Below are 17,782 nucleotides of genomic sequence, written 5' to 3' on the forward strand. Positions count from 1 at the left end.
ATAATAGCCAATGCACCCTCAAACCATAGACAGTAGGCACTGCAATTACCACAGCACTCTGACAGGCACCGCACAAACACACTTCAAGTGTTTAAGGGGAGACCCGAATACCCTGCCTCTGTCTGCAGTACCCCGTTCTCACTTCCCACACCAGCAATTCTTTAAATAGGCCTAATTAAAACCGTACAACACAAAACAACACTAGATTGTCTGTAGACTAACTCACCGAGACCCTCCCCTTTAAGCATTGAAAGTATTTCAAGCTATCAGGTATATCAAGTTGTAAATAAGGAAGAAGGAACAAAAAATCAAACAAAGAACTATGGAATGAGGAGAAATATGATAATGAAAAACTAGATTGATGTAGATAATTTTTTTGTCACTTATAAATACCCGTGGTCGGGGATTCTCAACAGAACATCGACATCAGTACTAGGTAGGTGGAATCTTTAACTTAATTTCTTGCAAAATTCTGTGAGTAGTTGATAGTTTAAACCAATAAGTTAATGATTAAATAATTAAGTATTGAATATTACAATGTATTTGCTGAATTTATGCTGAAGATGAAACTAAAGCAAATCATGTGTTTATTACAAGTATATTTTTATTCAATCCATTTGTCAAAATGTATTGTTTAACATGTAATTATATTATTGTCTCCTTAATCTGTGGAATATGAAGAATGTTATTCACTGTCTCCCTTCTAGTATGTTGAAACTGCTGATATTAGTCTTCTGGTTGAATCTTCTTGGGCTGTCCATTGGTGCCACAGCCCGAAGTAAATAAACAATGTCTCGTTGTATTATCTATTTAAGTTATAATTAAGGATACTAGCCACATGTGTAAACTCAATGCTGTTCACATACTGTAGCTTAAAGATAGTGGCTTCTTTTAAATTGAAGGTTCGATCAAGGTCAAACTTGTTTTTGGCCTTGCCTTTTGTTGAGCTTGTCTAAAGATCTGTTTGTGCTGGTAGTACATTGCAGTATAATTAAGCCCCTCCATTGTGCCAGCCAAACAAGATTAATCATGGCTAAGGCTGAAACCCTTACTGTAGGAACTCTGCGGTTACTCCTCAAATCTAAGTAGAAAAACAACATTATCATGTACAGTATTTGTTGTTTGTTAAGGCCTCAAACTTTTATCACATTCCAGAAAATCTTGCTCTATATGGCAAGGCTACCCAGTCAACCTTGGGTGAAAATCCATGGGCCCCATACGGTCATGCCTCCAACGCCATTGATGGGAACCACAATACATGGTATGAGGCTGGGTCTTGCACCTACACTGGGAAAAAGACAAATCCCTGGTGGAGAGTGGACTTGCTGGACACGTACATAGTCACCTCAGTCACCATCACCAACAGAAATGTTTTTCCTGAGAGGCTCAATGGGGCTGAGATCCGCATTGGAAACTCTATTAATAATGATGGCACTGACAACCCACTGTAAGATAAGACAATGTTCGGAGTCTCTAAGATTGTCTGTTTTGCATTTTTATTGCTGGATAAACAAGGATTTGATTAAAAATTAAATACTGTAAGTTAACTAATGTTCTCGTTTTTTTCTCCTTCCTTGTTTTACTCTGTCTCTTTCTCTCAGAGCTAACGTCATTAACTCCATTCCAGCAGGCAAGGCTCAGACTATAAATCTTAAAAAAGGTATTGAGGGACGCTATGTGACTGTAGTTTTACCGGGGAAAGGAAGATTTCTAACACTCTGTGAAGTTGAGGTTTATGGGTACCTCGCTCCAAATGGTAAGGTTCACTTTAAATGTTCTTAGGCCTATGTAGAAAATGTATACACCCTCATCCATTATATAAGTATTCCTGAGTGCCTAATGACCATTCAATACATAATTGGATGTTAATCATTTTTGTGTTTTGTGAATCATAACTTGTTTGATACAACTTTGTTGTATATTCATTGCGGTTAATTGTGCTTTTTGTGATAATGTTTTTTTATTTCAATCTGCCAGAGTCTGCATAGGAGAGACACAATCTTTTCATTGAATATTGAAAATGCATTTCTATTGTTAAATTCCTGTACGCCTGTAAGTTTTCTTTTTTACCGTTCTGCCTAGGAGAGAATTTGGCTTTGCAAGGAAAAGCCTCGCAGTCGTCACTCCTTTCAACAGGAATCGCATACAATGCTATAGACGGGAACCGTGCCAGTAATTGGGCACAGGCCTCCTGCTCCCACACTGCCGCAAATTTGAACCCCTGGTGGAGGCTCGACCTGCGCAAGACCTACAAAGTTTTTTCTGTCGTAATCACTAATTATGAGACACCCACTAGACTAAATGGGGCTGAAATTCGCATTGGAAACTCCCTCTACAAAAACGGCAATAAGAATCCGAGGTAAATTGTGAGAGTTGTAGTCATCCAGTTGTTGTCCATTGAACTCCATTACTGTATACCGAGTGTTACGACTTATTGTGCTTCTACATTCATGTAACTTTCCAGGTGTGCAGTGATATCTTCAATTCCTGGTGGCTTTACTCAGACTTTCCATTGTAATGGGATGGAGGGTCGCTACGTCAACGTGGTCATTCCGGGAAGGAAAGAATATCTGATATTGTGTGAGGTGGAGGTGTATGGGTCACCACTCAACTAAAATGTCGATAGTACGGAGCTTTCAGCCTTTTATCAGATTCACTCAGTCACTACTCAGTCAAATCAGTAACATGGTAAAATAATTGGCATGAATTCTGATGTTTACACATCGTTTTTACTTTCATTCCTTTTCACTCGGAACACAGTTTTTTTTTCATCATTAAGTTTAAACTACTATAAACTACTCGAAAGATGATTCATGATACCAATCAAGCAAAATTGACTTGGTAAGCTATCTTCAAAAAATATTTGAGCACACATTCATATTAACAATGTTTTGCTTTATCTTGCAATAGTTATTATATTTATACTTCTATTGTTTGGTTAAGAATGATGTGACTCATTGTAGTTAAGAAGCATATTACATGTACAAAAGCAAAATACCCCAAATTTTGAAAGATAATGTTGAATTTATTACATGGATGAATTTTGTTTAAATAAGTAGCATTTTTTTCTGAAACCACCATGGTACTATTTTATCATGTTGATAAGATACTGATTTAGCGCAGAGCGGGAGAAGGACGAAGCGTTGCCCTATGTCCCGCTACAATTTCACTCCAGGAATGCTCACGCCACGTGTCTGAAGCATGCCCAAGCCCGACCAAGTATCCATCTGTGTCCTGCCCAGTCATCAACAGAAGACTATTTTCAGTTTTAAAAAAAACACCTCAATAATAGGGGGTTAAATATTGGCCAAACAACCAAAACGAATTCCCATATGGTTTAAAAGAATCCTGTTAAATTTGCCTGAAAACGCCTAAACAGCATACTCAAAGTAAATTGAAAGCTGTTCTTGAACCATTTGGAGTGTCTTTTTTCTTTCTGTTCTTCACAATTGTTTTTGGAAAGAGATGTTTTTATGAAAACAACACTTATTTGGCAAGTCCAAACAGGTGTTGGTATGGGAATGGTAGTTGGTACTTTAGCTGTGTTGGTCATGTATTTTGATTTATGCTATGCAGTTGTATATGACAATGTAAGAAAGCTTAACGTTGGAGCCGCAAACAATTGCAATGTATTGATTAGAGCAGGATAACCAAGCAAAGTAACCAATCCCAGGGGGCCTTTCAAGCAGATTTGACCTATACCAAGCAGATAACACTATGCATTATCAATCATGTTATAACAAATTAAATACTGTATTGTGGGTTCTCCTTGAAATAATATGGTAAGATGTCATTATATGATTAAAAATTTGGAATAATGAGCATTATAAAACTGTTTCTTTTGGACCTTTCTCTATTCATTGTCAACTTACTTGCTGAATCTTTATAGATATATAGACATTTTATTGTTATCTACTATATTTAATGGTTAAATATTGTGATTGACTTCAGTGATGGATAAAGTTTTACAGACAATACAGGTTGTATAATAAATAACTTTCACCACGGAGTAGGTGATGCAGGTAGGGGAGTATCGAGCTCACAATACTGTACACAGCCTGCACATCACTGACACAATATGCATGCAACTGTGGAAGAAATTGGGATTTCCTGTGTGCTTACATTAATCACTAATCAATAGAACTAGTCATTGGATACTAGTTAGTACGTTTATCATGTAAGCTTGCTATTAATAACAGTAGATTGTGTCTATGTGTCAGGGTTAATAGATGTTCGTGATCAGGAGAAAGTACTGGGTAAACGTCCTTTGTCATGACTACAAGGAGAGCGCCAACTATGATCTCTCTAGTCTGAGTGGTCATGTGTTGGGAGCTGTGAAGCTCTTCCTCTGAGACTGTTGTAACGTCATTACTGCCTGACTGTCACTATCTATGTTTACATTCCTGTGCCCTATAAAAGATGGTCCTCCGGCTTTCGGAGCTGAGAGAGACCTGGTTGAGACCTAAGCTTGGTGTTGTGTTGTCATTTATGGTCAGAAGACTGGTTTTCTCTCCCAATCTGCAGATTGATAAATACGTATTAAAATCCAGAACTCAACTGAACTTAGTCACTCCGTTTATGAAGAGACGGACAAACACTTTCTTCATCACAACCAATGCTATCAACACACTGAGTTATAACAAAAATAACGTTTGGGTGTATATAAATGTGTGTCCGATGTTTGGAGTTCGGGGAGAGCGCTACTACAATACATTCTTTAAAAACCCAGTGCTTCCTTTGTGCAATGTTGTATTCTGCACAATATTGTCATTGCCATGCCTAATGAATGGCACATGGACATTACTAAACAGACAGGGCTGTAGGAAACGTCAGCTGGTGGCAAACCACAAGAGTACCTATTAGTGATAAGTTGTTTGTTGATTTTCTTTCTTAATTAACTTGAGGTATGGGCATGTTTTATTCTAGTGAAATGGGCCTTAGAGTTGAGATATCATTATGATTGTGCATTATGACATTATTATTTGTAAGGATTGGACATAACCTTGTGCCAGTTGATAATTTCACAATCTGCAAAGAGTTAAACCTTAGCTGGTTTGACACATAACAGATTCTTAATCTTAAACCAGTGACAAGGAAATAGAATAAGGAAAACTAGATTGGATATTTGTTGTCCTAAACCTTTGATCGCTGTAATTGGACTCACCCTCCCCTTGAAGCCTATCTATACAGATACGCTCCAACAGTGTTGCACCTTTTACTAATAAACAAGCACTGTCAACAATAAAAAAAACTTGGTCCATGTTTACTGTATATATACCTCAGCGCGACCATGCTTTCCTAAAAGAACATTTACACTCTTGTGGTCACTGTGTGTGAAGGTAGGTAAAACAGTTTTGTTTGGGACGTCATATGTTAGTTAGTTTAAACAAAGTGGTCGTGTGAAGAAATAATGTATGTTTAGTGACATATGAAGTGATGATTGTGTGTTATAGGGGAGCTATTAATAATGTTGCTGTAAATAACTGTAAATCAATCTCAACATCGACACAATCAACATCAATATAACTGACAGCTGAATAGCCTGACATAATATGAAGGCTTCATCTTATTTGTAACATTTACTACCCATGTTTTTATGATAATGTAAAAACAAAAACAACAATACAGCACCAACACAGAACTCTCTTTTATAAATCCAGTTTTTCTCTGTTGTTTCCTTATTAGTATGTTAAAACACGTGACTTTCTTCCTCTGGTTGGATCTCCTTGGGCTGTCCATTGGTGCCGCTGCCCAAAGTAAACAAACTTTCAATACCCCTCCTCTTGTTATTCAGTTACAGATACTAGTCAGGTGTACATATTTACCTTTACACTATAGCTCACAAATAGTGCAAGTCTTATTTTAATGATCTCATACATCTCCTCAAGTTATTTTGATTAGTTTGAGGCTTTGGTCATCCCATATTTTAAGCCTATAACTTATAGTTAAGTTATAGCGACCCTCCTTTAAGTAATGAAAAAAACTGTTTGCATTTGTACAGTTCAGTATAATTATGTCCCTTCATTGTACCATACAAACAAGCTTCATTATGGCTAAGGGAGTTAAAACACTGTAAAAAAAAATCACTGCAAACTGCAAAAACAACGAAATGGTCAAGTGTTTTTTCATGTCTTTTACCCTCATTACATTTCAGAAAATCTTGCCCTACATGGAAAAGCTACTCAGTCGTTTATACATGACATCGGTCATGCCTCCAACGCTATTGATGGAAACCGAAATTCACAATATGAGGCTGGGTCCTGCTCTCACACTACCACTCAAGCGTACCCCTGGTGGAGAGTGGACCTGCTTGACACGTACATCGTCACCTCAGTCACCATCACCAACAGAAATACTTTCCATGAGAGGATCAATGGGGCTGAGATCCGCATCGGAAACCATATAGAGAACGATGGCATTGACAACCTATTGTAAGATAATACAAGCTTCATTATCAGTAAAGCAACATTTGAATTTGATGATAAATGTGTTATGTTCTCTCTGTTACCTCCCTCCCTCCATCTTTCTTTTTCAGGGCTGGGGTCATTCACTTCATTCCAGCAGGCAGATCTCTCACTCTTAGGTGGGACAAAGGTATTGAGGGACGCTATGTGACTGTAGTTCTACCTGGAACAGGAAAGAATCTGACTCTTTGTGAAGTTGAGGTTTATGGGTACCTCGCTCCAACTGGTAAGTATGTAAGATGTGTAATACATGCAAATGTTTGTGTTTTGTCAAAGTACCTTGAAAATGACAGTGTGATGTGAAGTACAATTACACTACTACACATGGATCGATACATTAAGCGTTATCATGCTGCCACTCCTGGGCCACACAACCGTGTCATAGGGAGCATCCAACTCATCTGATATTTTCATGCCACCAAAGGTCTATCACAGAGTAGGTGAGGCAGGTTAGGGGTGTGTCGAAAAGAGATGTGAGGAGGAGAGGTGCATCAAAGCAGTGCTGCTCCTTCTCCCAAATGGCCTCTTCATCAACGATTTCATACATTATTTATTTTTAAAACCACAATTTGAATAAAGGAGCATTAGACAGTATCCTAGAGTGTTAGATGATATACCGTATTTCTTCGAATAAACTCCACCCTCGAATAAACGCCGCCCTTGAATAAACGCCGCACCAAAAATGAACATTGTGTAATAAACGCCGCCCTCGAATAAACGCTGCACCAAAGAAATCTGAAAACGGTTATTTAATTGGTTAAATTCAACCCCAGTATTTATTACACATGTAGGGCCTACATAACTTTCTGTTTGAAAGCTAACGTGTATGAACATTTAGGCATGCTGCTTCAGATTTCTACACAATGTAGGACATCTGTATTTGAGACAGTTGTACTACCAACGCACACCTAATTGAAAGCCAATGAGAAAGGGAGTTGCCGCACTCATAGACAAACAAAGAATAGACAAGGAGGTCAGCGGTAGTAAATGAAACCTGCGTTTTTAGCAGCATGATTCATTTGTCACAATGCCAGCAACAAAGTTGTCTATGGCTGCACTGCAGCTACAATTCACGAGATCACCCTTACTAATTAAACGCCGCCCTCGAATAAACGCTGCACCAAAAATGAACGTTATATAATAAACACTGCAGCGTTTATTCGAAGAAATACGGTATTTTGTAATTCCAGAATGTGAAAACTCACTTTAGAAGTTTATTTAATATGTTTACACTTTCTCAGCATGGTGTACATGGTATACCCAATGAAAAATCAATAATAAAACGGTACTGAAAAGAGAATGTAAAAGCAAATAGTAATGGGCAGTACAGTATGGTTGAAAATAGTAAGATGTGTAATAATTTAAAAAATAGGCCATTTCTAAATTAAATTTACTAGCAAATGTCTCAATTAGTTAGTTTTTCCCGTTTTCCCTGCCCCTAGTGTTTTCTGTCAGTCTGGGTGTCCAGTATTTTTCTCTCTCCCCTGGTTCCTGGTTCCTGGTTCCCTTCATTCCTGTGTCTCCCAATCACTCAGCTCTTGTCTATTGTGATTTCCCTGTCCTCTGTATGTATGTCCGCTCCTTTTGTCTCCTTTGTCGGTTGTTATCATGTTAGGGTTATCCCATACGTTTGAGTATTCCCTTGTGTTCCTTAGTTTATTCTTGCATCTAGATCCAACTCCACAACTCCCACCTGACAGTTAATAGTTTTTAATATTCATTGTTTTTTGACTACTTTAGGAGATAATTTGGCTTTACAAGGAAAAGCCTCGCAATCGTCACTCCATTCTACAGGATTTGCATACAATGCTATAGACGGGAACCGTGCCAGTAAGTGGGCAGAGGCCTCCTGCACCCACACAGCGTTGGAGTCTAACCCCTGGTGGAGGCTGGATCTGCGCAGGGTCTACAAAGTTTTCTCTGTCGCAATCACTAATCGTTATGAATCACACACTCTACTCAATGGGGCTGAGATTCACATCGGAGACTCTCTCAACAACAACGGAAACCTCAATCCCAGGTAAACTGTGGGAGTTGTAGTCATCCAGTTATTATCCATTTGATTCCGTTACTATGTCAAGTGTTACAATTTATCGCTCTTCTACATCCATCTAACTTTATAGGTGTGCAGTGATATCTTCAATTGCTGGTGGCTTTACTGAGACATTCCATTGTAACGGTATGGAGGGTCGCTACGTCAACGTGGTCATTCCAGGAAGGAAAGAGTATCTGATGTTGAGTGAGGTGGAGGTGTATGGGTCACCCCTCAACTAATATGTTGATATTTATACAGAGCTTTTCATCTTTTTATCAGATACCTTTAGGAACAACTCAGTCAAATAAGTAACAACGTAAAAATCTTTTGCATGAATTCAGAAATATTTACACTAATATTGGTTTTTACTTTCATTACCTTTCACTCGTAACAATGTTATAATATTCGTATATATTTTATTATATATCTAAAGCTTTTGTATCATTGTTTCAATGAAGGGTTGTTTAACGGAAAATTTATTAAGCCATCTTAAATATGTATTAAAATATTTTAGCTTTTGTATATTATTGTATTATGTGTTATTGTATATAAAAAAAATATTGTTTTGTCTTGTAATAGTCATGAATTTTTTACTTCCTACTTTTGTTAGGTTGAGAATGTGACAAAATTTGTAGTTAAGTAGCATATAGGCTACATGTACTGTACACCAAAAAAAAAATATATATATTTGTTATCTTGAATTTACTTTTCCTCAACAACTGGATGTGTGTCTAAACAAACGGAAATTGAATGGAAAGAATTGAATTACAATTGTGAGAACTGAGTGTGGAAATATATATAGAGAGTTCGATTTTCAGTGAGGATCCAATATAGTTTCAGAGCAAATTAATTCAGTTACATTTTATATTCAGTTCAAAACTATACCTGACTCAATTTCAAACTATGCTACTCTGTGTTAGGTTTTTAGATTAAGTTATTCAAGTTGAACAGTTAGACAAGTTAGACATTTAAATTATATGATTTCAATTACTTTTTTTACACAATTATTTAATTTGAGCCATTCATACAGTATTCCCAAAAACTTATAAAAATACAGTTTTTAATTACAGATTTCTACTTTTGTAGATTGTCCTATATATACAATTGTCCTAGTCTCTCTCATTCATGACTATCCACAAACACAACAGAGTCCATAGTGATTGGGAGTGACATTTTATATAAATATAAATAGTGAAACATTTTAAAGATATAATTTTAATATAAAACTAAACTAAATATGTTAATCTATCACAAAAAAAACAAAAAAAAACAGTTTTGTCGGAAGGGGGGAAATCGGTGTGAGGTGTGTTAAGAATGAACACGAACCTGCTCGGAAGAACGTCGGATCAGAAATCCTGATATGTGGGGGGAACCCCGAGGACAAACACCACACACTATATGAGCAAAACTATGAAATTAAGATTTTTTTTGTTCTCATGTTTGTGGTCTCTCACATTTTGAAAATATTAGTGTGTACCCAGTGGGCTTTTGTCAAACCTCAGCACATGAAAAGCAGGCCTGATAATTCTTCAGACATTCATAAGATGATAATTGGTCTTACAGTCAGAGCCTCTGGCAAACTCCTAATTTATTGTCATATTGAACACATCATTTCAAGCACTATAAATAAAAAATTTGACTCAATGCATCATGGCTTCTTATATTTGATACCATATTTTAAGTTAATAATGTTTAATCATGATATGATAAATGCTTTATCATATTGAAAAATTACAGCATTATCTTTGTTTCATCTTTGGGGTTCCCAAAAGCAATATAGTTTGTGCATTTAGAACAAAATAAAGGTTGAAGGAAAAGTTATCTCCATTTACTTAATTAACCTGACTCATGAATGACATAATTGCTGCAGTAGTTCCATGACATGGTCTTGTCTGTGATATTTGAACAGTAAACATGCCAGACACACAAAGAGCAAATGGTCAATGAATTCCTTGGTTTAACCTTTGACCTTATATATTTCTAGGGGTTGTTGAACATCTACAGACTCCACTGAGGCAAACCGTACTAGTGCAAAGACAGTAAGTTCCTGCATTTCTTAACTAATTCAGATAATTTACAGTTCAATTGGATGTATATAAATCTGAAATAATGTTGAACATATACAATTGTAGCTACATTGTATACAAATGTGCAGTGCATACAGTATGGAAGGAAATATTGAGGGATTATTAGAAACCATTTGTTAGAATGTGTTTAATTGAATCCTCTTAGTGAATCCTTTTTGTCATTATTGTATTTCAAGCAAAACTATTATACAGTTATTTCTAGACACTGACCGAATGTTGTTGCTGATTAAACAGACATATTGTATATGTCTAACATATCTTATGAGGTCATTGAAATATACAATAGACACAAAAGAAACTCCTTATCCATTTTACTTTTTCTATATGTATAATTAAATTAAATCCTAAATAATTATAGGTTATTTTTACATTTCAAAGAAACTAGCTTATTTAGTCACTTTTTTGTCAGCATATATGATCTGTGGATCATATGTACTGTTTTGTCTCTGTGGTTGTTGTACCTGTAGCCCACAAGTAAAGCCACTATTACTTTGAGTCCAATGACATGTTATACTTTACCAAGAATATTATAAAAACTACTAAAGTGTGGTCATGGTGGAGGAAAATGTTTGTTGGTCCAGTGAGCTTGTTTCTCATTGAATTGTTTTTCTTTCTTTCAGGAACATGGGGGAAGTTATTCTGTTTTTCCTACTTGCAAGTGTAGGATTGGGTCATTGCTCTGAAGATAATGCCTCAGGTAAACAATTCTTTGTGGTTTCATTAGGACTCCCTAAACATCTGATGGATTTAAAATGTTTTTCCTCCTTAAAGATCCTGTAAAGTGGAATTGAAAATGAGTTTTAAGTTCCTCACATGTGTCGTTAACTACCCATCCAAATGTGAATGAAAAAACCTCACCGACAAGCATGTTAAATTAGGCTTTGAAATCGTGTGAAAATCAGAGGGCTTCTCTGCTTGAGACTGGGGGGGCGTGTCGCCTGAAGGAGCTGAATCTCCGCCCCCTCGAATTTATTAAATTTAGCAACAACAGCAACACTAGCTAAATCAATTGCAGATATCAGAACAGACCTACCTACAGTATCTGAGTGTTTTATGTATTAATTACTTTGTGTTTGCATCGTACCAGCTGAGTAACAGAATGCAACCGTCTCTGATCTGACGTAGATAGGTCAAAGTGACGTAGATCGGTCATTTTTTGGCTCCGCCCATTAAATCCTGATCTGAAAATGGAAGAGAAACCGTTCTACGGTCTAACTCCATATTTCAGTGCGACAACGTTTTCGCGCTTTGCACATGCTTTCAGGAACTCATTTCACACATATATAATGTACTGAGAAGCAAATCATGGAATTTGCTTTACAGGATCTTTAATGCATCTGTCCCTTTGAACAGATTTGACAAGAAAGTCTCTACACATTTTAATAAGATGATATGTTTAGCTGCAACATGTTTGTCCTATAAAGGTGGTTAAATGTTTCAGAAGACAAGAAATTGAAATGACCAACACAATCCTTATTGTGGTCGATAATGGTCCTAAAGTAGCATGCCTTGCACATAACTTGTGTGCAACTTTTAATACCATCTAAATAACTCTTTGTCCCCACAGTGAACGTTGCAACACGGGGAAGAGCGACTCAGTCCTCCACTTTTGAAGTGGAGGGATGTGCAAAACACGCCATTGATGGGAGTAGGAATTCAGACTATAATAAGAATTCCTGCACAAAAACAGATGGGAGAACCAACTCCTGGTGGAGGGTGGACCTGCTGGACACCTATGAAGTTTCCTCTGTCACCATCACTAACAGGGATCAGCTTCCTGAGAGGATAAACAGGGCTGAGATCCGTATAGGGAACTCTTTAGAGAACGATGGCAACAGTAACCCCAGGTATGCATCCTCAATTTAAGCACAATATTAAATAGTTTATACTCAAAGTAATTTAAAGAGCTGGGATGTTGATCTATCTATTGTAGCCAGGAAACTCCTTACAGTGAAATCCTTTTCTAATTTTACACAGGTGTGCTGTGATCTCTTCCATACCAGCAGGGGGCTCTACCACGTTCCAATGTCAGGGAATGCAGGGGCGCTATGTAAACGTTTTTCTCCCAGGATACAAACAGTACCTGACTCTGTGTGAGGTGGAGGTGTATGCTATTCCATTGCATTCAGTTGGTACGAACCCAATGTGAACCTCACATAATCGTTCTGTTTTACTGAGTGTCAGCTTTTGTAGTTGTCTTGTAGTTTGTTGGGAAGAAACATTCTGATTGCATATGTATGTTTTATCAAGAACCTGCTCAAACTCCTGAACTGGATCTTGCTGTTCCAGTGACAGGTAATCTGAAATTGAAGAGCACATATTTTGTTGTATGCTAATACTGCTACTACTGTAGTTAAGCGAGTAAAATTAAAACAAAATCATTTTAAAGAAAACGTGGCCCTGGGAAAGACAGCTGTCCTGTCCTCTGAGTATAACTCCAATAGGAGAGCCAGTAAGGCCATCGATGGTGAAAATAACTATAACAACGGATACAGTCGCACCAAGACTCAGACCAACCCATGGTGGAGGGTGGACTTGCTACAGGCTTACAACATCACCTCCATAACTATTGTCAACATTGAAGATGATAATCCAGAGATGATTGACGGAGCTGAGATCAGGATCGGAAACTCCCTGGAGAACAACGGCAACAGCAATCCGTTGTATGGGAAGACATTTGATTATTTTCATACACAGATAATGTATACAGATGAGCCACCTGCTCATTTTCAAATCAACCAATCAAGGACTGTACAGCATGGTATTTAAATTCTCTAAAGTGTTGATCAGCAGAATTTTCTTAGTATTATTTCTGTGTTATTCATGACTCACATGATCACACACTTTGTTTGACTTCACTTTAGATGTGCTGTGATATCTTCGTATCCGGCTTGGAGGGTCAAGATATTTCAGTGCAGAAGGATGGAAGGACGCTATGTAAACATTTTCTTGCCAGGCTGTGACAAGCACTTGGCACTGTGTGAGGTGGAGGTGAATGTGGGTGGGGATAAAGGTGAGACAAGAGGTTAGTTCACACTACAATATTGTTGCTATCAATTGCACTGACTGTTGTGAGAGATTCATAGTATTTAATCCATGAAGTATTAGACATCATGGACAGTAAAGTACATGTTTTACAGAAAATGATAAGCGTGTATTAACTTCATCCACGGCCGATTCTGGTATGTGCATTTACTATGCTTATTTGTAGTTGTAGAAATACTTTGCTGGGAAAAGTACAATAGCTGTTTTAGGAAGATTCATACTCCTCTTCGTTATGATCTGTCTCTTTCAGAAACAAGAGCACAGGTTCTTCTAAGACGACAAGATGACATTGTCTGTCCTAACTACAAGAACAAAGATAAGACTATACAGGGTACACAATAAGCGGTCTCATTTATATACAGATTAGCATTTTTTGTGTTACAGCCTAACTAGTGAATGGTGTACAATAATAAATTAAATTAATAATACTGTACTGTATATCATTCATGTATCTCTCCTTGGCAAAAGTGTCCAAAGGGAATAGGTGAACGACACAAGAAAACTCACACTTCCCCAAAAAATTACCAGAGTTCACTCGTATCATCATTTTGTAATTAATATTGCATACATTTTATTTAATTTCCATACAATAAAGAAAATGCATCCACCGGGGGAATTGCAGCTCAATCATCACAATGGGATAAAGATGGAGCTGCAAGCAACGCCATTGACCAAGATCGGAAGAACATGTATACAAGTGGATCCTGCAGCCACACCAAAGCAGAGATCGACCCCTGGTGGCAAGTTGACTTAAAGAAAACCTACAATGTCACCTTTGTCACCGTCACCAACAGAGGGGACTGCTGTTCAGAGAGGATCAGCGGTGCAGAGATCCATGTTGGACACTCCCTAATTAACAACGGCAACAGCAACCCAATGTGAGTCATCATAACTCTGTAAATTTGCATGCATATCCTTCTTTCCTTTCTCTCTGACTAAAGCCTACACGCTTCCCCATAACTTTCTCAAATATCCCACAGATGTGCTGTAATACCCTACATCCCTCTTGGCCAAACCAGAACATTTCCATGTGGAGGAATGGAAGGGCAATACGTCAATATTCTCCTTCCAGGTCGTGAGAAGTACCTGACTTTGTGTGAGGTGGAGGTGCATGCAAGCAACTTTATAAGAGGTACCTCATTCATTTCTTTTTGTAAAGTTATGCTTATTCAGCTTACATTCTTCTTTGAACAGGAATCAACGACAGTAACAATATGCAAAATGACAGTGCTCTCGTCTACAACATGGTCTGTCTTATGGCTGCTAAACTACTTATACTAATGTGGCTACATTACTTACTGCATGATTAAACAGAGGTACATTTTTTATGCTCAATTGGGGTAAGGTAACCGGCTCTTGCAAAAATAAAACAACACAGAACATGCTGCGGATATAATTGATGGTAGATTTCATAGAACTCCCTACTTCCTTATTAAATCGATCTCTTACCATGTCTCGTATTGTGCCCCAGAGTATCCCCCTCCCACCCAAACACCACCTACCAACCCATACCTGTCCTGGCTGTGGGAACCATTACGCCAGCTGAGGCACCCTTTAATTCTTAAAGGTAAGACATTTTACCCACTATCAATGCTGAAATGCATCATACAAATATTACTCTCACACCAACAATGTTTGGATGCTACTGTATTTTTTGCTGCCAGTTTTATTTTTTTTATTATGCCTCTAGTTAGTTATTTGCTTGCCTTGTCATAATTTTATTGCCCAAAATAACCTGTGCACATGATACATTTGTTGTTGTTGTCATTGACTACATTATTCAATATTTAATACATGATTAACACAAATCATGTTCCTCTTGTGTGGATGAAGGGAATGTGGCATTGATGGGAAGGGCTGTCCAGTCTTCTCGATTTACCCAGTTGACAAGCGCAGAAAATGCCATCGATGGGCGCCTGGATACTGATTACCTCTCTGGCTCCTGCACTCAAACTCGCCTCCAGAGTGACCCTTGGTGGAGGGTGGACCTCATGGCCATTCATAAAGTCAGTTATATTACCATCACCAATAGGGAGGACTGCTGCGTCTGGAGGCTAGATGGTGCTCAAATCCTTGTTGGAAACTCTTTGCAGAACAATGGCAACAACAATCCTGTGTGAGTGATATTTCTACTGACAAATCTAGCAAAAGACTGGGAGTAATACGTCAACAGATATTACCGTATCAGAAAGTTATCATAGTACAAACCCTTTTAATTAAATGTTGAGAACAAGTCAATATATTAGGTTGTAGTGTTTGTTGCAGTATCAAACAATTCAGTCCAAAACTGTCACAATTGCAATGTTTGGAACAGATGAATAATCACAGACCAATGTGAGCATCTCCACAATTGTCAAAAATACCCGTTAGAATTAGTTCTACTACTTAGTACTACTACACAAGTATATGTACAGTTAAAGGAGCCTTGTACCACAAGTCCACAAGAGTACTGTGAATTGCTGGCATGACAGATCAAGCAATGTCACCCAGTTATGTATAGTATGACCTTACCCTCTGACCCCTACCAGATGTGTTGCAATCAGCTCCATACCAGCTGGGGACTCTGTCACCTTCCAATGTAATGGGATGGAGGGGCGCTATGTCAACATCATCCGTCCTGGGTGCTTCAAGATATTGACTGTGTGTGAGGTGGAGGTGTATGGTGAATTTTTAAAAGGTGTGTGTACTGTACACGTGTACCAAAAATCCATAATACCAAAGTTTGCTTAAATTGAAAATGTTTGATTGAAATTGAAGACAAGCCTTCTAGTCTAGGCATTTCTCAAATCTAACCCTTTTTTTCCACAGAGGCATTGACAGATACTCAGCAAGAGAGTAGCGAGAGTCAGATGATAAATCATGAGTGCATGCAGGCATGCGAAACACAATGTCCTGTTGAAAACATTCCTCGTAAGGAACTACTATGTGGTCTATGCACAAACCTCTTTATTTAGCTCTTACTTGACATGTCAAAATATTTTGGTACATTCACATATTGGTGCCTAAAGACTGCTACAACGGAAAAGCTAATAATTACTACTGTACATTGTTTTTTTCTTCATGTGTTTCTGTCAGAGAATCTGGCTTCAGCTGGATCAGCCACTCAGTCGTCTGAGTATGACAACCTGGGAGGTGCCAGCAATGCCATAGACAGGAAGCGTGATCCGCGGTACCACTCTGGCTCCTGTAGCCACACGAAGGCAGAGACCAACCCCTGGTGGAGACTGGATTTGTTGGGTATTTACAATGTCAGCTCCGTTAGCATTACCAACAGAGGGGACTGCTGTCATACAAGGATCACTGGAGCCGAGATCCGCATAGGAAATCACTTGGATGGAGTGAAAAGCCTATTGTGAGAAGTTATTACGTTGTTTATCATAACAAAGGTCTAGAGTTTTACACTGAGTGTTAATGTCCTCAAAAAGATACTTTAACATGCTTGTGCGTGTGTGTGTGTGTGTTTACCAGGTGTGCTGTGATTCCTGAAATGAAAGAGGGAGAGGTGAGGGAGTTTGCATGTGGGGAGATGGAGGGGCGCTACGTCACTGTTGTCCTCCCAGGGAAAGAGAAGTATCTCAGCCTGTGTGAGGTGGAGGTCCACGGTGGCCCAAGGAAAGAGTAACACCTCAACAACCACATTCCCATGAAACCCAACAGGAGTCCGACAATATAATAAATTCTTTAAGGAGACCTTTGCCTTTAGTAAAAAATACTTTTGAAACTCCTGTCCAGTTTATTTTAGTTTAATTTCTTTCTTTTTCTGCGTGACAAATAGTCAGATTGAGATTCGGACTTGAGTCCAGAGGATGACTCATGGGCAAGGTTCAATTGGTTCAATGTATTTGCCCTGCATAAACTCTCACTAAATACACAATGTTTGGCAAGGTAACACATCAGTGTTGAGTGTTGAGATCAAATTGGATTGAATGTGACCAATTAACAAAAATTAGTTTGACACCCCTGCTATAAACAATGTCCACCATGCACCACCAAAAAGGAAGAATAAAGTAATTACTTTAATCATCCTTAAATATAATTGTTCACTTATGAAATAACTATACACCCAATGTAACGTAGTTACACAAAGTACCTTCTCTTAGTGTTACCAGTAGAAGGTCACATTTGAAAATGAGAACAAAAATCATTTTATC

General features: G+C 38.0%; 3 protein-coding genes across 5 annotated transcripts; all 3 read left to right on the top strand.

Annotated features, from left to right (window-relative positions):
- Positions 1-367: 367 nt before the first annotated feature.
- On the top strand, positions 368-5,071 carry LOC136944158 (fucolectin-3-like). Of its 3 annotated transcripts, XM_067237803.1 has the most exons (7): positions 368-436; positions 708-778; positions 1,156-1,447; positions 1,602-1,756; positions 2,083-2,359; positions 2,465-3,421; positions 4,905-5,071. In XM_067237803.1, exons 2-6 carry the CDS (start codon positions 709-711, stop codon positions 2,613-2,615), a joined length of 945 nt encoding a protein of 314 aa, XP_067093904.1. In that variant the 5' UTR covers positions 368-436; position 708; the 3' UTR covers positions 2,616-3,421; positions 4,905-5,071. The 3 variants fall into 3 exon arrangements, with proteins under 3 accessions (XP_067093904.1, XP_067093903.1, XP_067093905.1); XM_067237802.1 differs by lacking the exon at positions 368-436 and having other exon boundaries at positions 666-778; XM_067237804.1 differs by lacking the exon at positions 368-436 and having other exon boundaries at positions 666-778; positions 1,602-1,660.
- Positions 5,072-5,304: 233 nt separating this feature from the next.
- Positions 5,305-9,075, top strand: LOC136944160 (fucolectin-1-like). Its single transcript, XM_067237807.1, has 6 exons — positions 5,305-5,339; positions 5,686-5,756; positions 6,155-6,431; positions 6,536-6,690; positions 8,205-8,484; positions 8,588-9,075. The coding sequence occupies exons 2-6, from the start codon at positions 5,687-5,689 to the stop codon at positions 8,736-8,738; spliced, it is 933 nt and encodes a 310-aa protein (XP_067093908.1). The 5' UTR covers positions 5,305-5,339; position 5,686; the 3' UTR covers positions 8,739-9,075.
- Positions 9,076-11,210: 2,135 nt separating this feature from the next.
- On the top strand, positions 11,211-17,253 carry LOC136943951 (uncharacterized). The gene is made up of 12 exons (XM_067237441.1): positions 11,211-11,283; positions 12,154-12,433; positions 12,564-12,718; positions 12,837-12,881; positions 12,976-13,249; positions 13,451-13,599; positions 13,882-13,962; positions 14,227-14,509; positions 14,612-14,763; positions 15,103-15,198; positions 16,707-16,848; positions 17,100-17,253. Exons 1-12 carry the CDS (start codon positions 11,211-11,213, stop codon positions 17,251-17,253), a joined length of 1,884 nt encoding a protein of 627 aa, XP_067093542.1.
- Positions 17,254-17,782: the final 529 nt, after the last annotated feature.

This window comes from Osmerus mordax, chromosome 6 (assembly GCF_038355195.1).
Source record: "Osmerus mordax isolate fOsmMor3 chromosome 6, fOsmMor3.pri, whole genome shotgun sequence".
Taxonomy (NCBI): domain Eukaryota; kingdom Metazoa; phylum Chordata; class Actinopteri; order Osmeriformes; family Osmeridae; genus Osmerus; species Osmerus mordax.